The 20,550-nt window shown below is 49.7% G+C and overlaps 1 protein-coding gene across 1 annotated transcript in view; it reads right to left on the bottom strand.

Annotated features, from left to right (window-relative positions):
- The window catches only part of pds5a (PDS5 cohesin associated factor A), a 25,633-nt gene extending 5,477 nt beyond the window's left edge, over nt 1–20,156 (bottom strand). The window contains exons 1-26 of the mRNA XM_061247179.1: nt 20,016–20,156; nt 18,987–19,139; nt 13,465–13,668; nt 12,685–12,771; nt 11,564–11,661; nt 10,871–10,997; nt 10,566–10,646; nt 10,314–10,454; nt 9,764–9,879; nt 9,530–9,624; nt 9,188–9,333; nt 8,914–9,065; nt 8,530–8,643; nt 8,270–8,351; nt 7,984–8,032; nt 7,730–7,869; nt 7,203–7,318; nt 5,952–6,057; nt 5,684–5,844; nt 5,075–5,198; nt 4,291–4,449; nt 3,855–3,923; nt 3,364–3,500; nt 1,427–1,550; nt 926–1,130; nt 625–739 (exon numbers count right to left, since the gene is read on the bottom strand). Of these exons, the coding sequence (XP_061103163.1) occupies nt 625–739; nt 926–1,130; nt 1,427–1,550; nt 3,364–3,500; nt 3,855–3,923; nt 4,291–4,449; nt 5,075–5,198; nt 5,684–5,844; nt 5,952–6,057; nt 7,203–7,318; nt 7,730–7,869; nt 7,984–8,032; nt 8,270–8,351; nt 8,530–8,643; nt 8,914–9,065; nt 9,188–9,333; nt 9,530–9,624; nt 9,764–9,879; nt 10,314–10,454; nt 10,566–10,646; nt 10,871–10,997; nt 11,564–11,661; nt 12,685–12,771; nt 13,465–13,668; nt 18,987–19,097 (3,059 nt within the window). The 5' untranslated portion in view covers nt 19,098–19,139; nt 20,016–20,156. The remainder of the gene's footprint in view (nt 1–624; nt 740–925; nt 1,131–1,426; nt 1,551–3,363; nt 3,501–3,854; nt 3,924–4,290; nt 4,450–5,074; nt 5,199–5,683; nt 5,845–5,951; nt 6,058–7,202; nt 7,319–7,729; nt 7,870–7,983; nt 8,033–8,269; nt 8,352–8,529; nt 8,644–8,913; nt 9,066–9,187; nt 9,334–9,529; nt 9,625–9,763; nt 9,880–10,313; nt 10,455–10,565; nt 10,647–10,870; nt 10,998–11,563; nt 11,662–12,684; nt 12,772–13,464; nt 13,669–18,986; nt 19,140–20,015) is intronic.
- Between the last annotated feature and the right edge of the window lie 394 nt (nt 20,157–20,550).

A 20,550-nucleotide genomic window follows, 5' to 3' on the forward strand; every position in this document is an offset into this window, starting at 1 on the left:
AACAGAAAGAGAAAATAAGGCTGAATAATACACCAGAGAGTCCACCACAAGGGATTTAAACAGGAACACATTCTTCCCCCAGATGCCAGAGAGAAAAATCAGCTACAAAAATATGCACCAAGCAAGCTTAGAATGTGAAGCTTAGAATGAGTTCTGTTGCTCCGTCACAACAGAGAGACACACACACACACACACACACACAGACAGACAGACAAACAGACAGACAAACAGAGACACACACACACAGACACGCACAAACACAGACACACAGACACACAGACACACGCACAGACGCACAGAGAGACACGCACAGAGAGAGACACACACAGAGAGACACACACAGAGACACACATTACATTACATTATTGGCATTGGCACAGAGAGACACACACACACACACACACACACACACACACACACACACACACACACACACACACACACACGCACACACAGAGAGACACGCACACACAGAGAGACACGCACACACAGAGAGACACACACAGAGAGAGACACACAGAGACACGTACACAGACAGACAGACAGACAGACAGACAGACAGACAGACAGACAGACAGACAGACAGACTGACAGACTGACAGACTGACAGACAGACTGACTTACTCCTTGATGTCGCGGAGCTGCTCAGAGTCCTGGGGCTTGGTGAAGTCGGGGTCGTGCGCCAGCAGGTGAATCATGTAGGGCACCACGTACTCCGGCAGCAGGGACAGCAGCTTCTCTGAAGGGGAGGACAGGTGAAAAAGGGTTCAATTACACCGTGCCTGGGCCCGGCTGGGCGTGTATGTGCGTGTGTGAATGTGCGTGTCTGTGTGTACGTGCGTGTGTGCGTGTATGTGCGTGTCAGTGTGCGTGTGTGTGTGTATGTATGTGCGTGTCAGTGTGTATGTGCGTGTGTGTTACCCACCTGCCGCTGTGGGGTTCTGTTTGATGAACTCGCGGCGCACGCTGATGTTCTTCAGCAGGCACTGGCGGGCGTGGGCGCGGCGCTCCTTCACCGGGTCCTTGGCGCACAGCGCGAACACCGCCATGTACTCCAGCGGCAGCGTCAGCTTCACCAGCGCCAGGTGCAGCTTCATGGAGAAGTTCTGCCGCACCTGGTAACACTCGTCCTGCCCGGGAGAGAGCAGCGCCCAGCACAAATCAAACTTTAGATACCGCGTCACCTTTCAAGAACAAATTCACACAGAAATATCGCAGAGCGAGATGACTGAAGAGCAAAAGAAAAAAATAAAGTCATGCAAGCTCTCATAATAAGGCCCTCTAATCAGGACTCTAATAAGGATGTTGATGTGTCTGCAGACAGCAGACTGAAGCACACTGCATACTGTGCACTTAGCCCACAGAAGAGCACAGGAGCTGCGTTTCTGAGCGCTACGGCGTTGGCTTGTGCGTTTGGGACACTCACGTTGATGACCAGGCCGCAGAGCTGGAACTGCTCGGGCGTGATGATGTCATGGTAACAGGGCTCCTGGGCCAGCTTCATGATGGCGCTGCCAGCCGCCAGCCTCAGCCGGGACATGTCCGATTTACTGCAGGGGGAGAGGGGGTTAGACACAGACCCGTACCGGAAGGGAGAGGGGGGTTAGACACAGACCCGTACCGGAAGGGAGAGGGGGGTTAGACACAGACCCGTACCGGAAGGGAGAGGGGGGTTAGACACAGACCCGTACCGGAAGGGAGAGGGGGGTTAGACCCAGACCTGTACCGGAAGGGAGAGGGGGGTTAGACCCAGACCCATACCGGAAGGGAGAGGGGGGTTAGACACAGACCCATACTGGAAGGGAGAGGGGGGTTAGACACAGACCCGTACCGGAAGGGAGAGGGGGGTTAGACACAGACCCGTACCGGAAGGGAGAGGGGGGTTAGACACAGACCCGTACCGGAAGGGAGAGGGGGGTTAGACACAGACCCGTACCGGAAGGGAGAGGGGGGTTAGACCCAGACCTGTACCGGAAGGGAGAGGGGGGTTAGACCCAGACCCATACCGGAAGGGAGAGGGGGGTTAGACACAGACCCATACTGGAAGGGAGAGGGGGGTTAGACACAGACCCGTACCGGAAGGGAGAGGGGGGTTAGACCCAGACCTGTACCGGAAGGGAGAGGGGGGTTAGACACAGACCCATAACGGAAGGGAGAGGGGGGTTAGACAGACCCGTACCGGAAGGGAGAGGGGGGTTAGACACAGACCCGTACCGGAAGGGAGAGGGGGGTTAGACCCAGACCTGTACCGGAAGGGAGAGGGGGGTTAGACACAGACCCATAACGGAAGGGAGAGGGGGGTTAGACAGACCCGTACCGGAAGGGAGAGGGGGGTTAGACACAGACCCGTACCGGAAGGGAGAGGGGGGTTAGACCCAGACCCATACCGGAAGGGAGAGGGGGGTTAGACACAGACCCATACCGGAAGGGAGAGGGGGGTTAGACACAGACCCGTACCGGAAAGGGAGAGGGGGGTTAGACCCAGACCTGTACCGGAAGGGAGAGGGGGGTTAGACACAGACCCATAACGGAAGGGAGAGGGGGGTTAGACAGACCCGTACCGGAAGGGAGAGGGGGGTTAGACACAGACCCGTACCGGAAGGGAGAGGGGGGTTAGACCCAGACCTGTACCGGAAGGGAGAGGGGGGTTAGACACAGACCCATAACGGAAGGGAGAGGGGGGTTAGACAGACCCGTACCGGAAGGGAGAGGGGGGTTAGACACAGACCCGTACCGGAAGGGAGAGGGGGGTTAGACCCAGACCCATACCGGAAGGGAGAGGGGGGTTAGACACAGACCCATACCGGAAGGGAGAGGGGGGTTAGACACAGACCCATACCGGAAGGGAGAGGGGGGTTAGACACAGACCCATACCGGAAGGGAGAGGGGGGTTAGACACAGACCCATACCGGAAGGGAGAGGGGGGTTAGACACAGACCCGTACCGGAAGGGAGAGGGGGGTTAGACACAGACCCATACCGGAGGGCAGATAACCCTGGAATCCTGCCCATTCTCCACATTCTCTCAGCACTCAAAACCACATCAATTTTACTTCACTTTACTTTCCAACAGCATCTTCAGTATTTTTAGTGCTGCAGCAGTCATACTCCCCTGACGCTAGGCTGCTTTGAGGACAGCATGGCGAGGAAAAGGCTTTTTTTGAGTTATTGTTTCAGGAAGCTACTGGCAACAAACAGCAGTTTCCAATGACTCAGCAAACAGGCATACAGTACAGTGGGCCGGGCTAATCCGTTAGCAATATCAGCACACTGAGGCCATTAAGGTCAGTAGTAAATGCTGAGCTAGCAGACTAGCATGAGGGTGGACTGAACTCAGTGAGAAACAAAGCCCTGCTGGGTGTACCTGATCTTCTTCTGCTCGGTGAGGTCCCCCTCGCTCACCAGCATGGCGGACAGGAGCCGCAGGGTGGAGTTGGCCGATTTGGACTGATTGTTCTTCATCCCCAATAACCAGCGCACCAGCAGCTTAATGGCCTGGACCTGAGGAACCAGTGACAACAGCCTTCAGACACGCAGGGGCTAACTGGTGCACTGCGCTCTTACTGCGCCTGCCTGGGTATGAATCGGCATAGTGAAACAAAAGTACGTAACCAAAGTACGTTTTCTTGAATCATAGATGTCAATCAAATATATCCAGGCAGAATATTCTCCATGGCTACATATTTGTGAGTTTACTTTTAATGGCTCAAAGTCGGTTACGGATTTATACCACTGAACACTGCCAGCAGCCAATTGGTTAGAGAAGAGATGGACACACCTACTCTACCCACCTCAAAGGGTTATGAAAGAGTTAGTCACAATTCACAATTCATGCATTTCTCTGGTCAGCCTCACCTTGGCCAGCACCTCTGGAGAAACTTCCTCATCGCTGGTCCATAGTTTTCCATTCTTATTGCCTACACACTGATGGGGGGGGCAGGAGAGACAGTTATTTTAGCACCCTCTGTTACATGACCTGGGGGTGCTACCAGTTCAATCAGAAAGGAACAGAAAAGCCAATCAGCAGCTTACATTTGCCAATACGATCATTACCAGGCAGTCGACAGAATGTCAGAAAAAGATTGGTCATCAGTGACGTATAAGAGAATGACCGCTGTGGCACTTTGAAATACAGTCCCCTCTAAAAGTATTGGAACAGCAAGGTCAATTTTCTTTGTCTTCTATGTTCTAAGTAGTTTAACACATCTGGGTGTAAATACCAGGAAATAAAAGCTGAACCCCCCCCGCCTTCCTCCAGTGTTAACCCCTGAGCCGGGCTCTGGGCACTCACCCGGTCGTTCATCAGCAGGTCCTTGACGATGAAGTTGGCCACGATGGACTTCATGGGCGAGGCGAACTGGTCTGGGGCCAGCATGGAGATGTGTCCCAGAGAGACCAGCGGGGTGATGAGCTGCTCTGGGACGTCTGCATTCAGGCTGCGGGACAGGGGCTGCAGGAGAGGACAACAACACTTTCTCCAGCACTGCACCGTGGGGGTGGACGTCTGACCCGCTCTGACCTGAACCGCCCCACTCATCATCCAGCCTTCACATTCTACACCCGCCAGTTGCTTCACAAACAGAAGCTACTACTGATTCTGCACATCCAGACTTTAACTGCTCCCCACACTCCGGCAAGACCACTCGGGTCTGCCAGCTCTGGTCACTTGTGGTCCCCTCATTACAAGCACTAGGTTGGCAAGCTGCACATTGACACCTGTTCTCTGTCCTGGTTTCTCAGTGGTGAAATGACCGGCCTATCACTGTCAGAACAGCAGAATCCCTCCCCGTATTTCAAAACAGAGTGACACACCTCCTGGTTTACCCTTGTACACTCTATATAAAAAATAAATGAATTTAAAAAACTGCCTGACGTGCATGCTTTGCCATTTATGGATATGATGCTTTTCACTTGAGGAACTCTGGATTAAATGTAAATGTAAATGACTGGCTGTGGGACAGCCGCAGTCAACAGAGGAGCTTTCTCCCTGGATGGCGCTCCTGTGTGTCCTTCAGCAAGCCCCTACTTTTCACTGCTGCTCCTGCAGTAACAGACCCTGACGGGGAGGTTCTCACCTCAAAGATCTGTGCGAGCTGCACCTCCTTGTTGTGGAAGATGGCGTGGATGCAGTGGACGGCCTGCTTGGCCTGGTGAGGGGTGCCCCTCTTGGCCTTCTGGTGCAGGATGGGGATCAGGGTCCTGCAGGCGGGGGGGGGGGGGGGGGGAGCCATTAGAGGGGGGGGAAGAGGCTAATTCACTCGCGCTCCCAACATTTGGCGGCTCCCCAAATCTTTGAGTTGCCAGACAGGTGAGAAAAGGAGCCAAGTAGGGGTGTTGGTAATGGGGAGGCAATGTTCCACTGACATCATCTTTACTAAAACAATTAACAAACTTATGTCGAAAAGTAGCTGGCCAGAAGTGTGTAGTCAGCAATTTAACAGGCACTTGGGGGGGGGAGTCCTCGCACTGATCATCCAAATGTTCTACAGCTCATTATACGTTTGCAACCACCGTGTGACGAACAAAATGATACATTTTTAACACTTCTTTGATTCCATTACATTAGTCACAACAGGCAGTTTAAAAATGTATAAGTGAGGAATGCTGATAGGATTGCACTACATCTGAGCTGACTGACAGAAGTAACACTCTGAGTAACACGCAGAGCAGACGGGGGGCCGTACGATCGGATGTGTGGCATCTCCGTCTCGATCTTGTGCCCGGTGTTCCTGAAGATCTGGATGGCCGCCTCGGCCACCTTGTCGTCCTCCATCTTCAGGCACTGCAGCAGGGACTCGTAGGTCTCGGCCGAGTGGAAGGAGGTGGGGTGGGTGAACGACAGCACCTGGGCGGAGGGAGTGCGGGAGGTTAGCGTGGACATGCTCCTTTTCCACTGTGCTCCGATTGGTCCGGAGGGCCCATGTGACACGTCTGTGCCAATCGCAGACCCACCTTGAGCAGCTCCAGGCCGTAGCGAATGGCGCCGTCTCGCGTCACGCCCTCGTCGTCGTCGTCTGCTGTGCCCTCTATCGACTTGTTGAGCAGCTTCACCAGCGCGCTAAAACCCCCAAAGACCACGGGGTTAGTTTCACATTCCCACCGCCCATATCCTTAAAGCCCGGGTCCTTAAAGCCCGGGCCCATCCCTAACCCTGAACACAACTGCTCAGCTACACAGCTCAAGAGCTGCGAGCCTCAATTAAACTTCCAAATTCATTTTCTCTCCCACTTCTGAGACTTAGTCATTCATTCAGAAACGTAGAATGTTCTAGAACCGTGACATGAGCATACCTCCCTTGACAGTAGCTAAATTAATTGCAAAAATAAAAAAGCACAAATTGAGAGGGAGGTAGAGCCACCCTTACACTCTGAGTAAGGCTACATTCATAAGTCCATTCCTCAGGGGTGTCATTGGCCACGGCTGTAGTTGCGGGATGTTAACACTAGGTGTCGCAGTGAGAAACAGTGGCTTCCCCATTCACAGACACTGTGATGACACTGTTACAAAACAGCTTTTCTACTTCAGTGACTAGCTACCCGCATCGTTACAGAGGAACAGTCAGGGAACAAACCTGTTCCACACTCAAAGCAGTCCGCATGGCTTTCCTTGTACCCTACTTTCACTGTTCTCCTCACTATTTTATACAAGGTTTCCTGTGTATGTAAAGGGTATACAAATACTGGTTTCAAATATAGAAACTATTCACGCTAAAATAAATGCAGATATGCTTCACTTAAACTTCCTGTTCAGCTTAAGGCAACTACAGAATGGAATCTCCCAGAGTGGAATTCTTGCACTCGTGCAATGCAAAAACAACACTGCACTCAAACAGAGGCAGAGGGAAAACCTTTTATACCAGATTCAGATAAATTTTGTGTCAAATGTAACCACTTTTGTCAATAATAATTTCTGCATAACATGCCACAAGTGCATACATTAATTCCTTTTCGTATCTACCACCTGAGTCACTTGCCCACATTGGTGATAAACATACGCCATTCAGATCTAGGCTTCCTTGAATTTGTTTGTGAATTTGTGAGTTTTTTTCGTCATTTACTGATTGCAGAAAGGTGGAAAACATACAAATCTGATATTTGTGGGCATACTTGGGAGTTAAAAGTCAGCAGAGTTGCAGTGCTTCTGGTTACACAGGGTTAATAATTCACCCTCATGTCCAGTGTTGGAGCGGATTGAGAGGGGTACCTGATGGCCTCGGAGTCGATGTGCACGGGGGCGATGCGCTCCAGCAGGAACTTCACCATCTCCAGGAAGGGGTTGGTGGGCTGCTTGGGGAACGTCAGCTTACGGGTGATCTCCCTCTGGCAGAGGAGCGCAAACGTCACTCAATCAGCCAATCCGCCAACAGACGGGTCACATTCCCAGAAACACACCGTGGGCAGAGAGGAGAACAGCACCACAGAACACACAAAACATAGATTGTGAGAGAGAGAGAGAGAGAGAGAGAGAGAGAGAGAGAGAGAGAGAGAGAGAGAGAGAGAGAGAGAGAGAGAGAGAGAGAGAGAGAGAGAGAGAGAGAGAGAGAGAGAGAGAGAGAGAGAGAGAGAGAGAGAGAGAGAGAGAGAGCGATGGACTGACAGACAGGGGGACTCAACAAACAGACCAAAGCCAATCCCGATAGGCGGTGCTGTGACTGGACAGAGATAGGGCAGAGACAGAGACAGAGACAGACACAGACAGAAGGAGGGACGGACAGACGGGGGCTCACTCACCACGCAGACCTCGGCCTGCTTGCAGGAGCAGGTGGGGCTGATGAGCTGCTCCAGCTGGGCCCGGAGCTTCTCATCCTCCCCCAGCACCTGGTTAAACTTCTTCATGAAGTCCTGTGCCTTGCCCTGGTCCGGAAGGTTCTCTGTGAGGAGCAGAGCATCTCGTCAGGCCCCTCCGAAACACCATCCACCTCTACGCCCTCACTCACTCACTCCCTCCCTCCCTCCCTCCCTCCCCAAACCCTCCCCATACTTACTGGCGATGGTCATCAGCTTCCCCAACATGGCAGTGCTGTTGGCTTCCGACTGCAACGGGAGAAAACGTAGTGTGTTACCGACGTGTTGAACAGCACACGCTCATTTACAACATATGAAAAGGACGCTCCAAATGCACACTCTAATGAGGTCTTGATACCATAGCAATAGCCCCTGCCATGTGAGACTTGGCTCTTATTTTTGAGGATTTCCTGGCAGATGGAATGCGTGACCCAACCATAAGGCCAGTGTTGGGTAAAGGGGGTGAGGGGGCGTTATTTGGCTCACCACAGGCAGTTTGTGCAGGTCCAGCAGCTCTCGAACCAGACTCCGCAACATGTTCTGACACTTCCACATCTCGTTCAGCGCTCTGAGGGACAGGTCAGTCACGCAGCAGGGAGACAGAGAACAGGAGCACGTTAGCTATAAGTCAGTATCTATCCCTCTCTCTCTCTCTCTCTCTCATATATATATATATACATACACACACACACACACACACACCGATACAAGGTCACATGATTTGGGGGTCAAAGGTCAGGACTCACTTGATAGCATTGGGGTCCAGGCAGGCATACAGGTAGTACAGACACTTCATCTTCTCCTCAGTGTCCAGGCTGTGAGGGACCATATACTGTGCAAAGATCTTCTCCACAAGCAGCCTGTCAAACAGAGAGGAACACACACGTTTTCACTCAAGATCACACAGAGGAACAACAAACAGGCATTTCCACTCAGATATTTCCCCAAGGGCACAGCAAGAGGGGTCAGGACAGAGCCGCGTGCGGACCATTGAGCTGAGTGAGAGGCGGTATTGGCTCAGAGTCAGCATGTTACCAGTATCAGTGGCAGTAAGCACCAGCACAATGATGCAGTGCTCAGACCCTCTCATTACAGGGAATAGGGGAGGGGCACAGGCGGTATGGACTCACTTGTCGTCGATGCTGTTCTGGTAGTAGATGTGCAGAAGCTTGTCTTTGATCCAGCTGATCTTCTGGGCCGACTCCTTGCCGGCCTCGTGGTGGAGGCAGTACTTCTTATAGAGCTGGGCCAGGCCCATCATGGCCTCCTTTCGAACCCGCCACTGCGCGCAAGCACACGCGTGATTAAGAAAAGCACTGACGATGAGGACACCGTGTACATGCACACGCGTGATTAAAAAAGCTCCAACAATGAGCACACCGTGTGTGTGTGTAGGGCACTCACCCTCTTGTCCAGCGTCCGCTCCCGGACGAAGCCCAGCAGCTGGTCGTTCACCAGATTCAAGTCCTTCTTCCCGGCGTTGATGATGGTGACGATGACATCGTGGCGAATGGCCTCCTCTGGGTCATGTGACCGCACTTTGAGAAACTCTGACAAACAAGCACACACACATATGCACTGGTAAAATATTTGCAAACTATCATTTATCTGTTTATGTGTGCCGTTTGTACAGTTTACTATCTATATTTGTACTGCCAAATGGAGACAAACACTAAGCACGAGTTCCAGTCTCCACACAGAACACACACTGTACTTCCAGTCGATTGGGAAGAGCCATCTGGGCACCTGTGAGATCTTTGGCCAGGTCAGGGTGGTTCATCAGGCAGTGGCTGGCAAACTTCACACATTCCAGTCTCACAGGCACGTGGATATCGTTGAACCTGGAGAATACAGACGTACACCAGAGGCCATTTCATTCATATTACACATGAAATCCATCATAGTTAACTGTAACGTGACCAGGCATAATATCACTACTGAAGCAGCGAGGGGAGAATGGCAGCCGGTGAGGTCACACACCTTCCCAGGAAGCACTGCCAGAGCGGCCGGTTGTGACTGGCCAGCTCCGAGTCCCTCGCCCCAAACAGCTTCGCCAGCAGCCGCACCACTGCCAGGCGCTCCTCACCGTCATTGCTCTGAAAACAAGAACCACACTGTGAACCTCACACCTATACACAGAGCCCAGGTGAACCTCACACCTATACACAGACACCAGGTGAACCTCACACCTATACACAGACACCAGGTGAACCCCAGGTGAACCTCACACCTATACACAGAGCCCAGGTGAACCCCAGGTGAACCTCACACCTATACACAGAGCCCAGGTGAACCTCACACCTATACACAGACACCAGGTGAACCCCAGGTGAACCTCACATCTATACACGGACCCCAGGTGAACCCCCGGTGAACCTCACACCTATACCCAGCACAGTACAACACACTGTGAACCTCACATATAGCAGGTGAATCTGCCTGCACACACAAACACTCACACACAGTGCCCTAAGACAGGCTGCATATGAAACACTGAGGAGGTTAAAGCCATATGATGCAAGGCCAGCACCTTGAGCTTGAACTCCAGCTGGGGCATGACGGACAGCAGCAGCAGGGGGTCGATGGCGAACAGCTCCTGGATCAGGTCGAAGACGTGCTCCGACAGGTCACTCACAGACGACCGGCCCAGCACCAGCACCTGGTTGAAAAACTACAGACAGCACAGTGTTCAGCTGGGTAGCTCTACATGGGAAGAACACGAATCAGATTGCATAACAGATTGTTTTCAGCTGGAGGGAGGGGTTGTGGGACTCATACTTACATTGGCGATGCAGGTCTCAATGGTTTGCACGGTTCTCTTCAGGAGAACCTTAGCGAGATCGTATGCCTGCTTATTCAAATTCTGAAAAAGAACATCACAATAGGAGGGTTAGTGAAATATCTGCATGGGCTAATCCTTGTGTATATACACAGGCTCTGGCTAACCACCGGAGGTTGCCAAATGTAGAATTTTATCCTAACAACAAATACACTAATCTAGATATGCCCGATATGGCCATTCATATGGATTGAATAAGACCAATACGATTTCGCCCGTGCGAGGGGTATGAATGGAGAGACGGGCACCTTGTGCGCGGGTATGAGGTTGATCAGGATGGTGTCCAGCAGTTCCTGTGTCACTCCATCCCCCTCTGTGATGATGGAGCTCATGAGGTCCAGCATGTGCATCTGCACCTTCTGATTATGGCTGTTACTGAGGCACAGAGAGAGGCGTCAGGGGCACAGAGAGAGGCGTTAGGGGCACAGAGAGAGGCGTCAGAGGCACAGGGTGTGGCGTCGGGGGCACAGAGAGAGGCGTTAGGGGCACAGGGTGAGGGCGTCGGGGGCACAGGGTGAGGGCGTCGGGGGCACAGGGTGAGGGCGTCGGGGGCACAGGGTGAGGGCGTCGGGGGCACAGGGTGAGGGCGTCGGGGGCACAGGGTGAGGGCGTTGGGGGCACAGGGTGAGGGCGTCGGGGGCACAGGGTGAGGGCGTCGGGGGCACAGGGTGAGGGCGTCGGGGGCGTCGGGGGCACAGGGTGAGGGCGTCGGGGGCACAGGGTGAGGGCGTCGGGGGCACAGGGTGAGGGCGTTGGGGGCACAGGGCGTGGCGTTAGGGGCACGCAGCAACAGTAACCATCACCCAGCCAGACGATTATTACATCAAATTCATTATGAATAAAAGGGCTAAAGGCACAGCAGTGATTCCACCTTACTGGTTCACAATATACATTTTTCAAAAAGACGACTGCTCGCGAGAGAGAGAGAGCGAGAAACTCACTTGATGACAGAGAAGAGCGTTTTGAAGAGCTGAATGAAGATCTCGTTGCAGTCTTCCAGCTCAAAGCAGATGTTGTAGGACTTGACCCAGGCCAAGTTCTGTACAGGAGAAATGAAGGTCATGTCCAATAGGAGCTACTGTATATTACAACAACCCACTTCACTCCAGCAGATTTCAGCGTTCTGAGACTAATGTGGGCTTCCCATAATAAATATGGTTTTTAAATTAGTTACGGCAAAAACTATAGTTGATCACATTGGACTATTTTTTTCTTCTTTTAATTTTACCAAATGGTATCAAATTCCAGGTTATATACAAATTAACAAAAGTCACCTCCGAGATATCATTTTGTTATCAAATTACAGTACTAACAGCCAATGAAATAAAGGCATGTGCCTAATATCTAAGCATTAACAAGAGAAGAGGTCCAATAAGTCAAAGTATTATAATTTATTATAATAAATGTCTTCAAGAGATATCTTTTTCAAAGACGTTTTGCAGAGAATTAACAAAACTAATTTCTAGTGCTTTTTCGTAAGGTGTTTTTCTGCATGAAATAAGCAGGGCCTTGGTTTGTTTTGTCCTCAGAGATTGGTGATGAGTCAGGTTTATTTCTGGGAGCCCCCCAGGTGCTCAGTAGGGGTCTCACAGGGTTTCTGTCTGCAGATCTCCACACAGCTGAGCCCCAGATCTAAACCCCCAATTCCCAAACTGGGGCACCAGCTGGATCTCCAGAGACACTCCATATACATTTAAAATGACAGATTTAATTCTACTCTCTAGTTACTCAACATATTATATATTAATTGCTTTTCAACAGTTTATAACTATTTCCAATCCCATGAGTGAATTATAATCTACCAATGAGGGCATGTGTGTCAGCGCACATGTGTACACCATTAAAAATGTAAAAATAAATAAAAAATAAAATTAGCATGAATCCACAGAGAACCAAACCGGTTCACCCCTCTTTTCCACTATAGAGCCTGAACCACACTATATTTACATAAGTGGGTGGGCTTCCTAATACCTTACTGGCTATAGGAAAATGAGAGCAAGCTAAACTGACATGGGAGACAGAAGCCCGCAGCGGCCATTCCGGCTCTCGCCGCTACACTCACCTCCAGCAGGTAGAAGTATCTGTTAAACTGAGGGCTCTTTGTGTCCTCCAGGCCCTTCAGCTGCCTGGTGATGAACAAGAAGATGTCCTAGGGGACAGAGAGGAGGGGAGGGGCAGAGGGAACGATTTAGTCACAAATCGGGAGGTTAAAAACACAAACGCGGAGACGCTTAAGAGAGCAGACGCGGCAGCTTGTGATGTTTGCGGCGCGGGAATGTTTACTGCAGACGCCGCAGGCAGATTTCACTCACTCTGACAGCGCTCTTAAGATCAGTGTCAGAACAGAGGAGCTCCAGCAGCACACAGGCCTGCAGCTATTCCCAGCGCACGGCACGGCGTCTCCCTCCGTCAGGGAGCCCGTGTGTGAGGGTAAAGCCACGTCCCGCTGTAACAGCACAGGGATTTCACCGTCCTGGTCGGGGTATCTGCAGCTCGCACCGTGTGTGGCCGGGGTAGATGGTTTATTTGGGTTTGGATCGGTAGCTGCAGCCTCTCCTCAGGGTGCTAATGTGTGAATGCGGGCAAAGCTACACTTTGGAGTTTGGAGTTATGGAGTTATGGAGTCATTTGCACCTTGAGCTGGGTGTGGCTGGGGTAGATGGTTCATTTGGGTGTGGGTCTGTACCTTGAGCTTGTCGCGGGGGGTGTAGATGGTGTATTTGGGTGTGGGTCTGTACCTTGAGCTTGTCGTGGGAGGTGTAAATGGTGTATTTGGGTGAGGGTCTGTACCTTGAGCTTGTCGCGGGAGGTGTAGATGGTGTATTTGAGTGTGGGTCTGTACCTTGAGCTTGTCGTGGGAGGTGTAGGGTGCCTCGGGGGCGTAGATGCGGAAGATGTCCGCCAGGCAGCAGGCCACCAGCAGCCGCACGTCCTTGTTGGGGTTGCGCAGGAAGAACTCGGACGCCAGGTGCAGCGCCAGCGCCATGTACTGCTGCTTCTCGTCCTCCGAGTCCTGGTCCATGTCCATGAAGGTCTTCACCACCATCTACACCAGAGGGAAACACGCCACGCTCACGGTCACAGAACGCAGCCCCCAGCAGCACCACGTCTCCCGGCCCAGCTCATTTACCAAACCTCAACATTCATACACTGCCAGACCTGGGGTGGGTTAAGTCTAGTCCTAAACCATGAAAAATCCCCCCCCCCAATGGTGATCTTCATTGAATTCTTCTTGTAGCGTAGGACTTGGCTCAATCAATGTCAGGGAAACCGGCCCTATGCTTTATATCAGAACTGCTCACCATCGCAGGTTTCAGTTTTGGAACAGGCCACATTTTGGCCTGCGAGGACTATGGTAGAGCCCACAGGTAACACGCTCAGTAACCACACAAAGATGGTGCTGAAGACTGCACTGCAATGGAAAGAGACTCTGGACCCATGAAAAATCACCTGTCAGTGTGTAAGGCGAGGAAGGTCCAGACTTTATGCTCAGAAGCCCGAAGCCCTTTGAATATGAATTGACTGCATTATTTATACCAGACATAAGATGCAGTCAACCCCCTTGGATGTTAAAAGCAGTCCTTATGTAGCACTGTATGCCAGTATAATTAATAATTTTTCCTTCCTTTTGAAGCACATCAGTGTTTGCACTTCTACCAGCAGTGTGGAGTGAGACCTTGTTCTGGTAATCCCAGTCATTGCTGAATTTGAGTTTGAGCGTGTGTCTGTCAGCTGCAATCCCATCTCCCATGGTGAACTGGGATTAGCTGGGACAGGCACATGGGAGAAACCCGCCGTCTAGCCGCCCAGCACCCACTCGCACACGCACACTCGACATCCTGAACGTGTGACAATACAACCCAAAAAACAGCTGGAAGGCAAATTAATATTTAAGAGCTAATCATACACCTCATGTTGTTGCCGTTTATTTAACAAATTGGCTCCAATGGGAAACATGTCAGTGTGCACTAAACACAAAGAGCTTTAGGACCCAGCAGAGCAGCAGCAATCAGAGCTAATGTATCGGCTTGAAGTCTGTCAGGGACAGAGCAGAGTGTGCCAGCCAATCAGCATGCAGAGAGGGGGATGGGCAGGCAGCACGGGGCAGCCTTAGAGCTTTCCCTCTCTCACAACTCTCTGGCTGTACAGCAGAAGCGCTAGCTGCTCAATGCCTCCAAACCTGCTGCCACTGACCTGCAGCCCACTGGAACAGAAACACCAATGTTTACTTTCTATGCAATAAAAACTTTATATCCTTTACACCATTTTCTTTTTTAGTTTCCCCCCCATTAAAAAATTAACAACCATTGCTCTTCTCCCAATTTCACAACTGAATGGAGCATAACAGATATAGAAACAAAAAACAGACTGAAAAGAGAAACATTTAAGAAATTTTAAAAATCATAAACATTCGACCAAATGATCATTGCACACCAGACTACTGCCTGACAGTAAGCAGCTGAAGGATTCAGGTCAAAGTACAGAGGCAGTGAACAGAAACCATCAGGAATAAAATACCAACAGAACCGTAACACGATGCTGATAAACAAAAATATACATAGAAAACTAGGCCTGTCATGTCTGCACAGCCCGTACAGTACATATGAACACACCAATCAGAACGTCCTGCATGTGGATAACACGACCCACTGTGACCAGCAGCATGTGGATAACACAGCCCACTGTGACCAGCAGCATGTGGATAACACAGCCCACTGTGACCAGCAGCATGTGGATAACACGACCCACTGTGACCAGCAGCATGTGGATAGCACAGCCCACTGTGACCAGCAGCATGTGGATAACACAGCCCACTGTGACAAGCAGCATGTGGATAACACGACCCACTGTGACCAGCAGCATGTGGATAACACGACCCACTGTGACCAGCAGCATGTGGATAACACGACCCACTGTGACCAGCAGCATGTGGATAACACGACCCACTGTGACCAGCAGCATGTGGATAACACAGCCCACTGTGACCAGCAGCATGTGGATAACACAGCCCACTGTGACCAGCAGCATGTGGATAACACAGCCCACTGTGACCAGCAGCATGTGGATAACACGACCCACTGTGACCAGCAGCATGTGGATAACACGACCCACTGTGACCAGCAGCATGTGGATAACACAGCCCACTGTGACCAGCAGCATGTGGATAACACAGCCCACTGTGACCAGCAGCATGTGGAGAACACGGGCCCACTGTGACCAGCAGCATGTGGATAACACAGCCCACTGTGACCAGCAGCATGTGGATAACACAGCCCACTGTGACCAGCAGCATGTGGATAACACAGCCCACTGTGACCAGCAGCATGTGGATAACACGACCCACTGTGACCAGCAGCATGTGGATAACACAGCCCACTGTGACCAGCAGCATGTGGATAACACAGCCCACTGTGACCAGCAGCATGTGGATAACACGACCCACTGTGACCAGCAGCATGTGGATAACACAGCCCACTGTGACCAGCAGCAGCATGTGGATGTCCTTCCACACGTCAGCCATGGTTGAATGAAGAGCTGTGATTATTGGGTTGCAGTTGGTCATTTAGTGCTGCTAAGAGTCTGACCAGGCTGACACAAGTCTGCACCAATTCCACAGATGGGTTTTACATCTGCTGACAAATTATCACCCTGTGGAGGAGGGGCTCCAACTGACTTTCGTAATAATACAGTAAACTCCGGCTAAACCAATCTCACTGGGACTGGAGGGAAAGATGAGAAGTCTGAAAAAACTGGTACAAATGTAAATGGGCATGGAAGCTTGCCAAATTTGAATATCCAAAAATGAATTCATTCAATGAACACTTTCCTTCACATATTTTTTTGAACGCACAGTCAGTCGCAGTCTCCACTAAAAGCAGAAGCATGGACATAGTCAGTTATGCAGCGCACCAGTGTAACAGCTGGCACACTGCCATGCAGTCAGACTCGATTACAAATGAACGTCTAAATGAGGCCATTAGTAGGTTGTACATGTGGGAGTTTACTGTACTGACTATAACCTGGCAGGAGTAACCAGACAGATGGCAGGACACAAATCCAACAAAAAAGAAAAAAAAAGAAAAAAAGATTTAGCTTCTATTTTCAGACACTTATAAGAGAAAGGGGCCGGGGCCCAGACACAGATACCAAAACACAGCAGCGTACACTCACTCTGCTCTGCTCAGCTACTTAACCTGACAGGGGACCGGAAACATGAGGGTGCCAAAAAGGCCAAAAATGTGATGCACAAAAGTACTTAAGAACTTACTAACAACTTAAACCAGTTGGTAAAGCACTGGCACAGCACAGCACGTAATAATCTTAAAAACACCAAAGGAAAGCCTACATTTCCCATCATCACTTCCCAATCCCTTGATGGTCAATAAGGCACAGGCTAGGACTACTAATATAGAATTCAGCAGCAGACTGGCCACAGGTATTCAGGAATTGAACTTGACTGGGAGTGTGTGCACACCACTTGCAACTGGCCACTTGAGTTATATTCAGCAAAGAATCATCACGAGGATGCACAGTTCGACAAGTAATCCTGGAGAATGCATGCTCAGCACAAGGGTGCGGTTCTGTGAGTACCAGTTTCTACCCAGTGATCCAGGATCATCTTTGAAACACCTTTACCCAGCTAACACAAAAGGTTCTCACAATGTTCCTGAAATGTTTTGTCAATGTTCTAACATTGCCATAACAGTACAGCAGGATTTGTTTACTTTTTAGCTGGGGATAGCTTAGTTTAGCCTTAGCTAAATCACATTATAACTTAAGACAAACTGAACCAGTCAGGGCGGGGGTTTTGAACCTATTGCACAGGGCAAGGCTGCCAAACCTTATTGCTGGAAATCTACCATCATGTAGGTTTTCCTTTCAACCCAAACAAAGCTAATTTCATTCAACAGCTAGACTGCATTGAGCTGCTCATTCATAGAACCAGGAGTGCCATATTAAGGTTGAAATGAAAAGCGATTTCCAGGAACAGGGCGGGGCAGCCGGGCATAGCCGATCAGGCAGTTCTCAGACTGAGTTTATTCTGCCCCATATTTGGGATGCCAGGCATAACTGCAGGCCTAATGTAGGCCGTGCCCTCCATGCACAGCCCTCCATCTATGTGGGAGGGCAAATACAATCATGCATCTTCTCAAGTGCCAACTGAATTCTTCACTCGCTCCTCCCAGAGTGATGAGCTGGCTGGGAGCCTGCAGAGTAGCAGGCATCTGGCTCTGAAATGCCTTCAGCAGCACTTTGTCTTTCTCTCTCTCTTTTCAGGACTTCATAAATGAGTACCACCACCCGTCATCTGAAGCCAGGATAGTCACTCATCCCGGGTTCATGATTAATGTAGTGAATGAGAAAGTCCTTCAAGAACTCCCCTCTTACAAAATTACGCAGTAAGTGCAACCAGTCCACATGTCTCTTCAACTGGACCACACATGCATAGCACCAAAGGACTACGTTTCCCATGCACACCTAGCATGGTTGCAGACAGACTGGTGGTGGGATTGGTAGGGCTGGGAACACTCTGAAACGCTCCCTCTCTGGATGCAACGCTGCACCAAGACTTTGAAGCTATTCGGGAGCCAATGTAGTCTGACTTTCAAAATGCTCAGAGAACAGCGCATTGAATTGAGGGTTGAATCCACATGCTATGCAAGTTAGGCTCAGCATACTGTATGTATGGTAATGGATGCTCTAAAATAATACAGCACCAGAAACTCCTGCTACCAAGCTGAAATTCCTGTCAATAAGGAAGGGACATGTTGTGCAGGAGCCAATTATGTGGTTTGTCTTTAGAATCTGTAGAGCTGTTGGACTCCACCTGCTTTAATACCTGCCACTGGTGGCACAACAACCCAACAAGTCAGCTGCACACAAAATACACGGGAGTCTGACTGCGACTTCAGAAAGAAAAGGGCCAGTAATCAAAGCTAGAGCTTCATGAAAATCCTCTTCACAGACAGCAGGTTTACAGGTTTTAAAATAACAAGGCTGGAATATCTGGGTTACCACAAAGCACAAAATACCATGCCAAAACAGACCACAGTCCATACAAAGCAGCCTAGATGCAACAAGGTAATAAATCCCCTCAAAATAAAGTAAATGAATTGCAGACATTGGCAGGTAAGAGTCTGAGGTTTGCGATTTGTAGATGAAAAACATGCGTGGATTGAAAATGAACATTAACTCAATACATCGGAAATCAACGCAGGCTTTAGCCAATGCCAAAACAGTATTGCCGCCTGCAGTTTTAGAATAAAACACCCTTAGGTAAAAAAGACATTCAAAAAATTGTTTTACTGCATAAATTAAAGACTGAACGAGTACCTGATATAACTATTTCTCCTCGAGTCTTACCTTTAATCGTTTGACCACCTCATCATTACTAATCTTGTCCGTAATATCTTTAACCCCTGGCGGGTAGGTGATTTTGCCATCCGCCGGCCTCTGATGCTGTGGGAACTCCATTCTCGCAAACGTCGCTGTATCCACACGGTCCTCTACTGGCCTCTATGGGTGGGAAAACAAAAGTACAAGAGGCTACATTACCGCACTTTTCCCCCAATTCAATTTGAAACGTTTACTTTCTGCTCAAATGCAAGATTTTTAAGATTGTGAACTACATGGATTCAAAAAAATCGGAGGCACATAGCCTCGGACCTCCTGAAATCTGAGAGAGCTCACCAACTATAACATTAAACCGCATGTGCTGCAAACACGCAAGCTAGTTCATAGCTGGTTAGCCAGCTAGCCCCAGTCCGCATTCACACATTATATTCCATTCCTTTAATTAATGTCGTCCCCGGTCAAACTGGACATTTTACAATGAATGTTGGCAAAATCACATTAGTCTGACAGGCCCACTACAGCTACGGGTATTTGCTGCCAAAACATGTGTTCAGTAACGTACATTCAAATAGCAGTAGTAAGAGGTGTTGCTTGCTAGCTAGGGCCTAGGCTAAGCTTTACGTTAGGCCTCAAACTATTAAAGATAGCTTGCTAGCTCCACAGACACATAAATACAAACAGACTAAAAACAGGTCTCTAAATATTTTCACTGTCGAGGGGCCATTTTCAGTAAAAGAAAATCAATTTACCTATCAAAGCAACCTTTTGGAAGCACATTAGTTAACTTTACTTTGCAAAACCCAAACAATTTACTTGTCTGATTCACCAAACTTCGGTTCAGCAGTAACTAATATCTCATTACAGCACAAGCTAACGTTAGCTAGCTACCAGGATCTTGTAGCGGCATCCTAAACCTTATTTCAGGCATAAACATGCTCGCGTGCAAGCCGTTAACTCTCTTATAAAATCACAATCTGGCTAACTAGTTAAATTCGCGTCTTCTTCATTACATCTGAAAGACGGCAGTCAGATATTTACCTCATTAATGTGTTGTTTTAGTGCATGAGTCAGGTTTAGGTGAGGTTTTTAGTTTCGGCACAAAGATCCTTCTGATAGGCAGCCAGTGCAGTTCTCAGTGTCGCCGGAGAAAACAGAGAGAGAGTGCCACCCTCCGTTTGAGTAGGGTATGACCACAAAAACTGGAGGCGGGAGTCTGTAATAATAAAAAATGAAAAAACAGAAAAACTTGTTGGGGAGAGAGGGAAGGCCAAGGCCACTTTCTGATTTCAAGTTAGTGTTTAACTTCTAGAAGTGTGGCGCACATTTTTCTCTGTGTGAATTTCGGATAACTGAATGTCGTCCAACTGAATAACTCCAATTTAAATCACTACCGGTTTAGTTAACTTGATATTTATTTTGCAATACAGTGTAGCTTGCCTAGTGATAACGTTAGCAGACTGGTCCAGAGCTGGGCGACGCTGATCGTAATTTACTTACTTCAGTAAACTCACCAAGCAGCATTAACAGATTATAGTTAGATCTGACTAATATTTGATAACGTTGACGTACACAT

Source organism: Conger conger, chromosome 6, assembly GCF_963514075.1.
Source record: "Conger conger chromosome 6, fConCon1.1, whole genome shotgun sequence".
In the NCBI taxonomy this organism is placed as follows: Eukaryota; Metazoa; Chordata; class Actinopteri; order Anguilliformes; family Congridae; genus Conger; species Conger conger.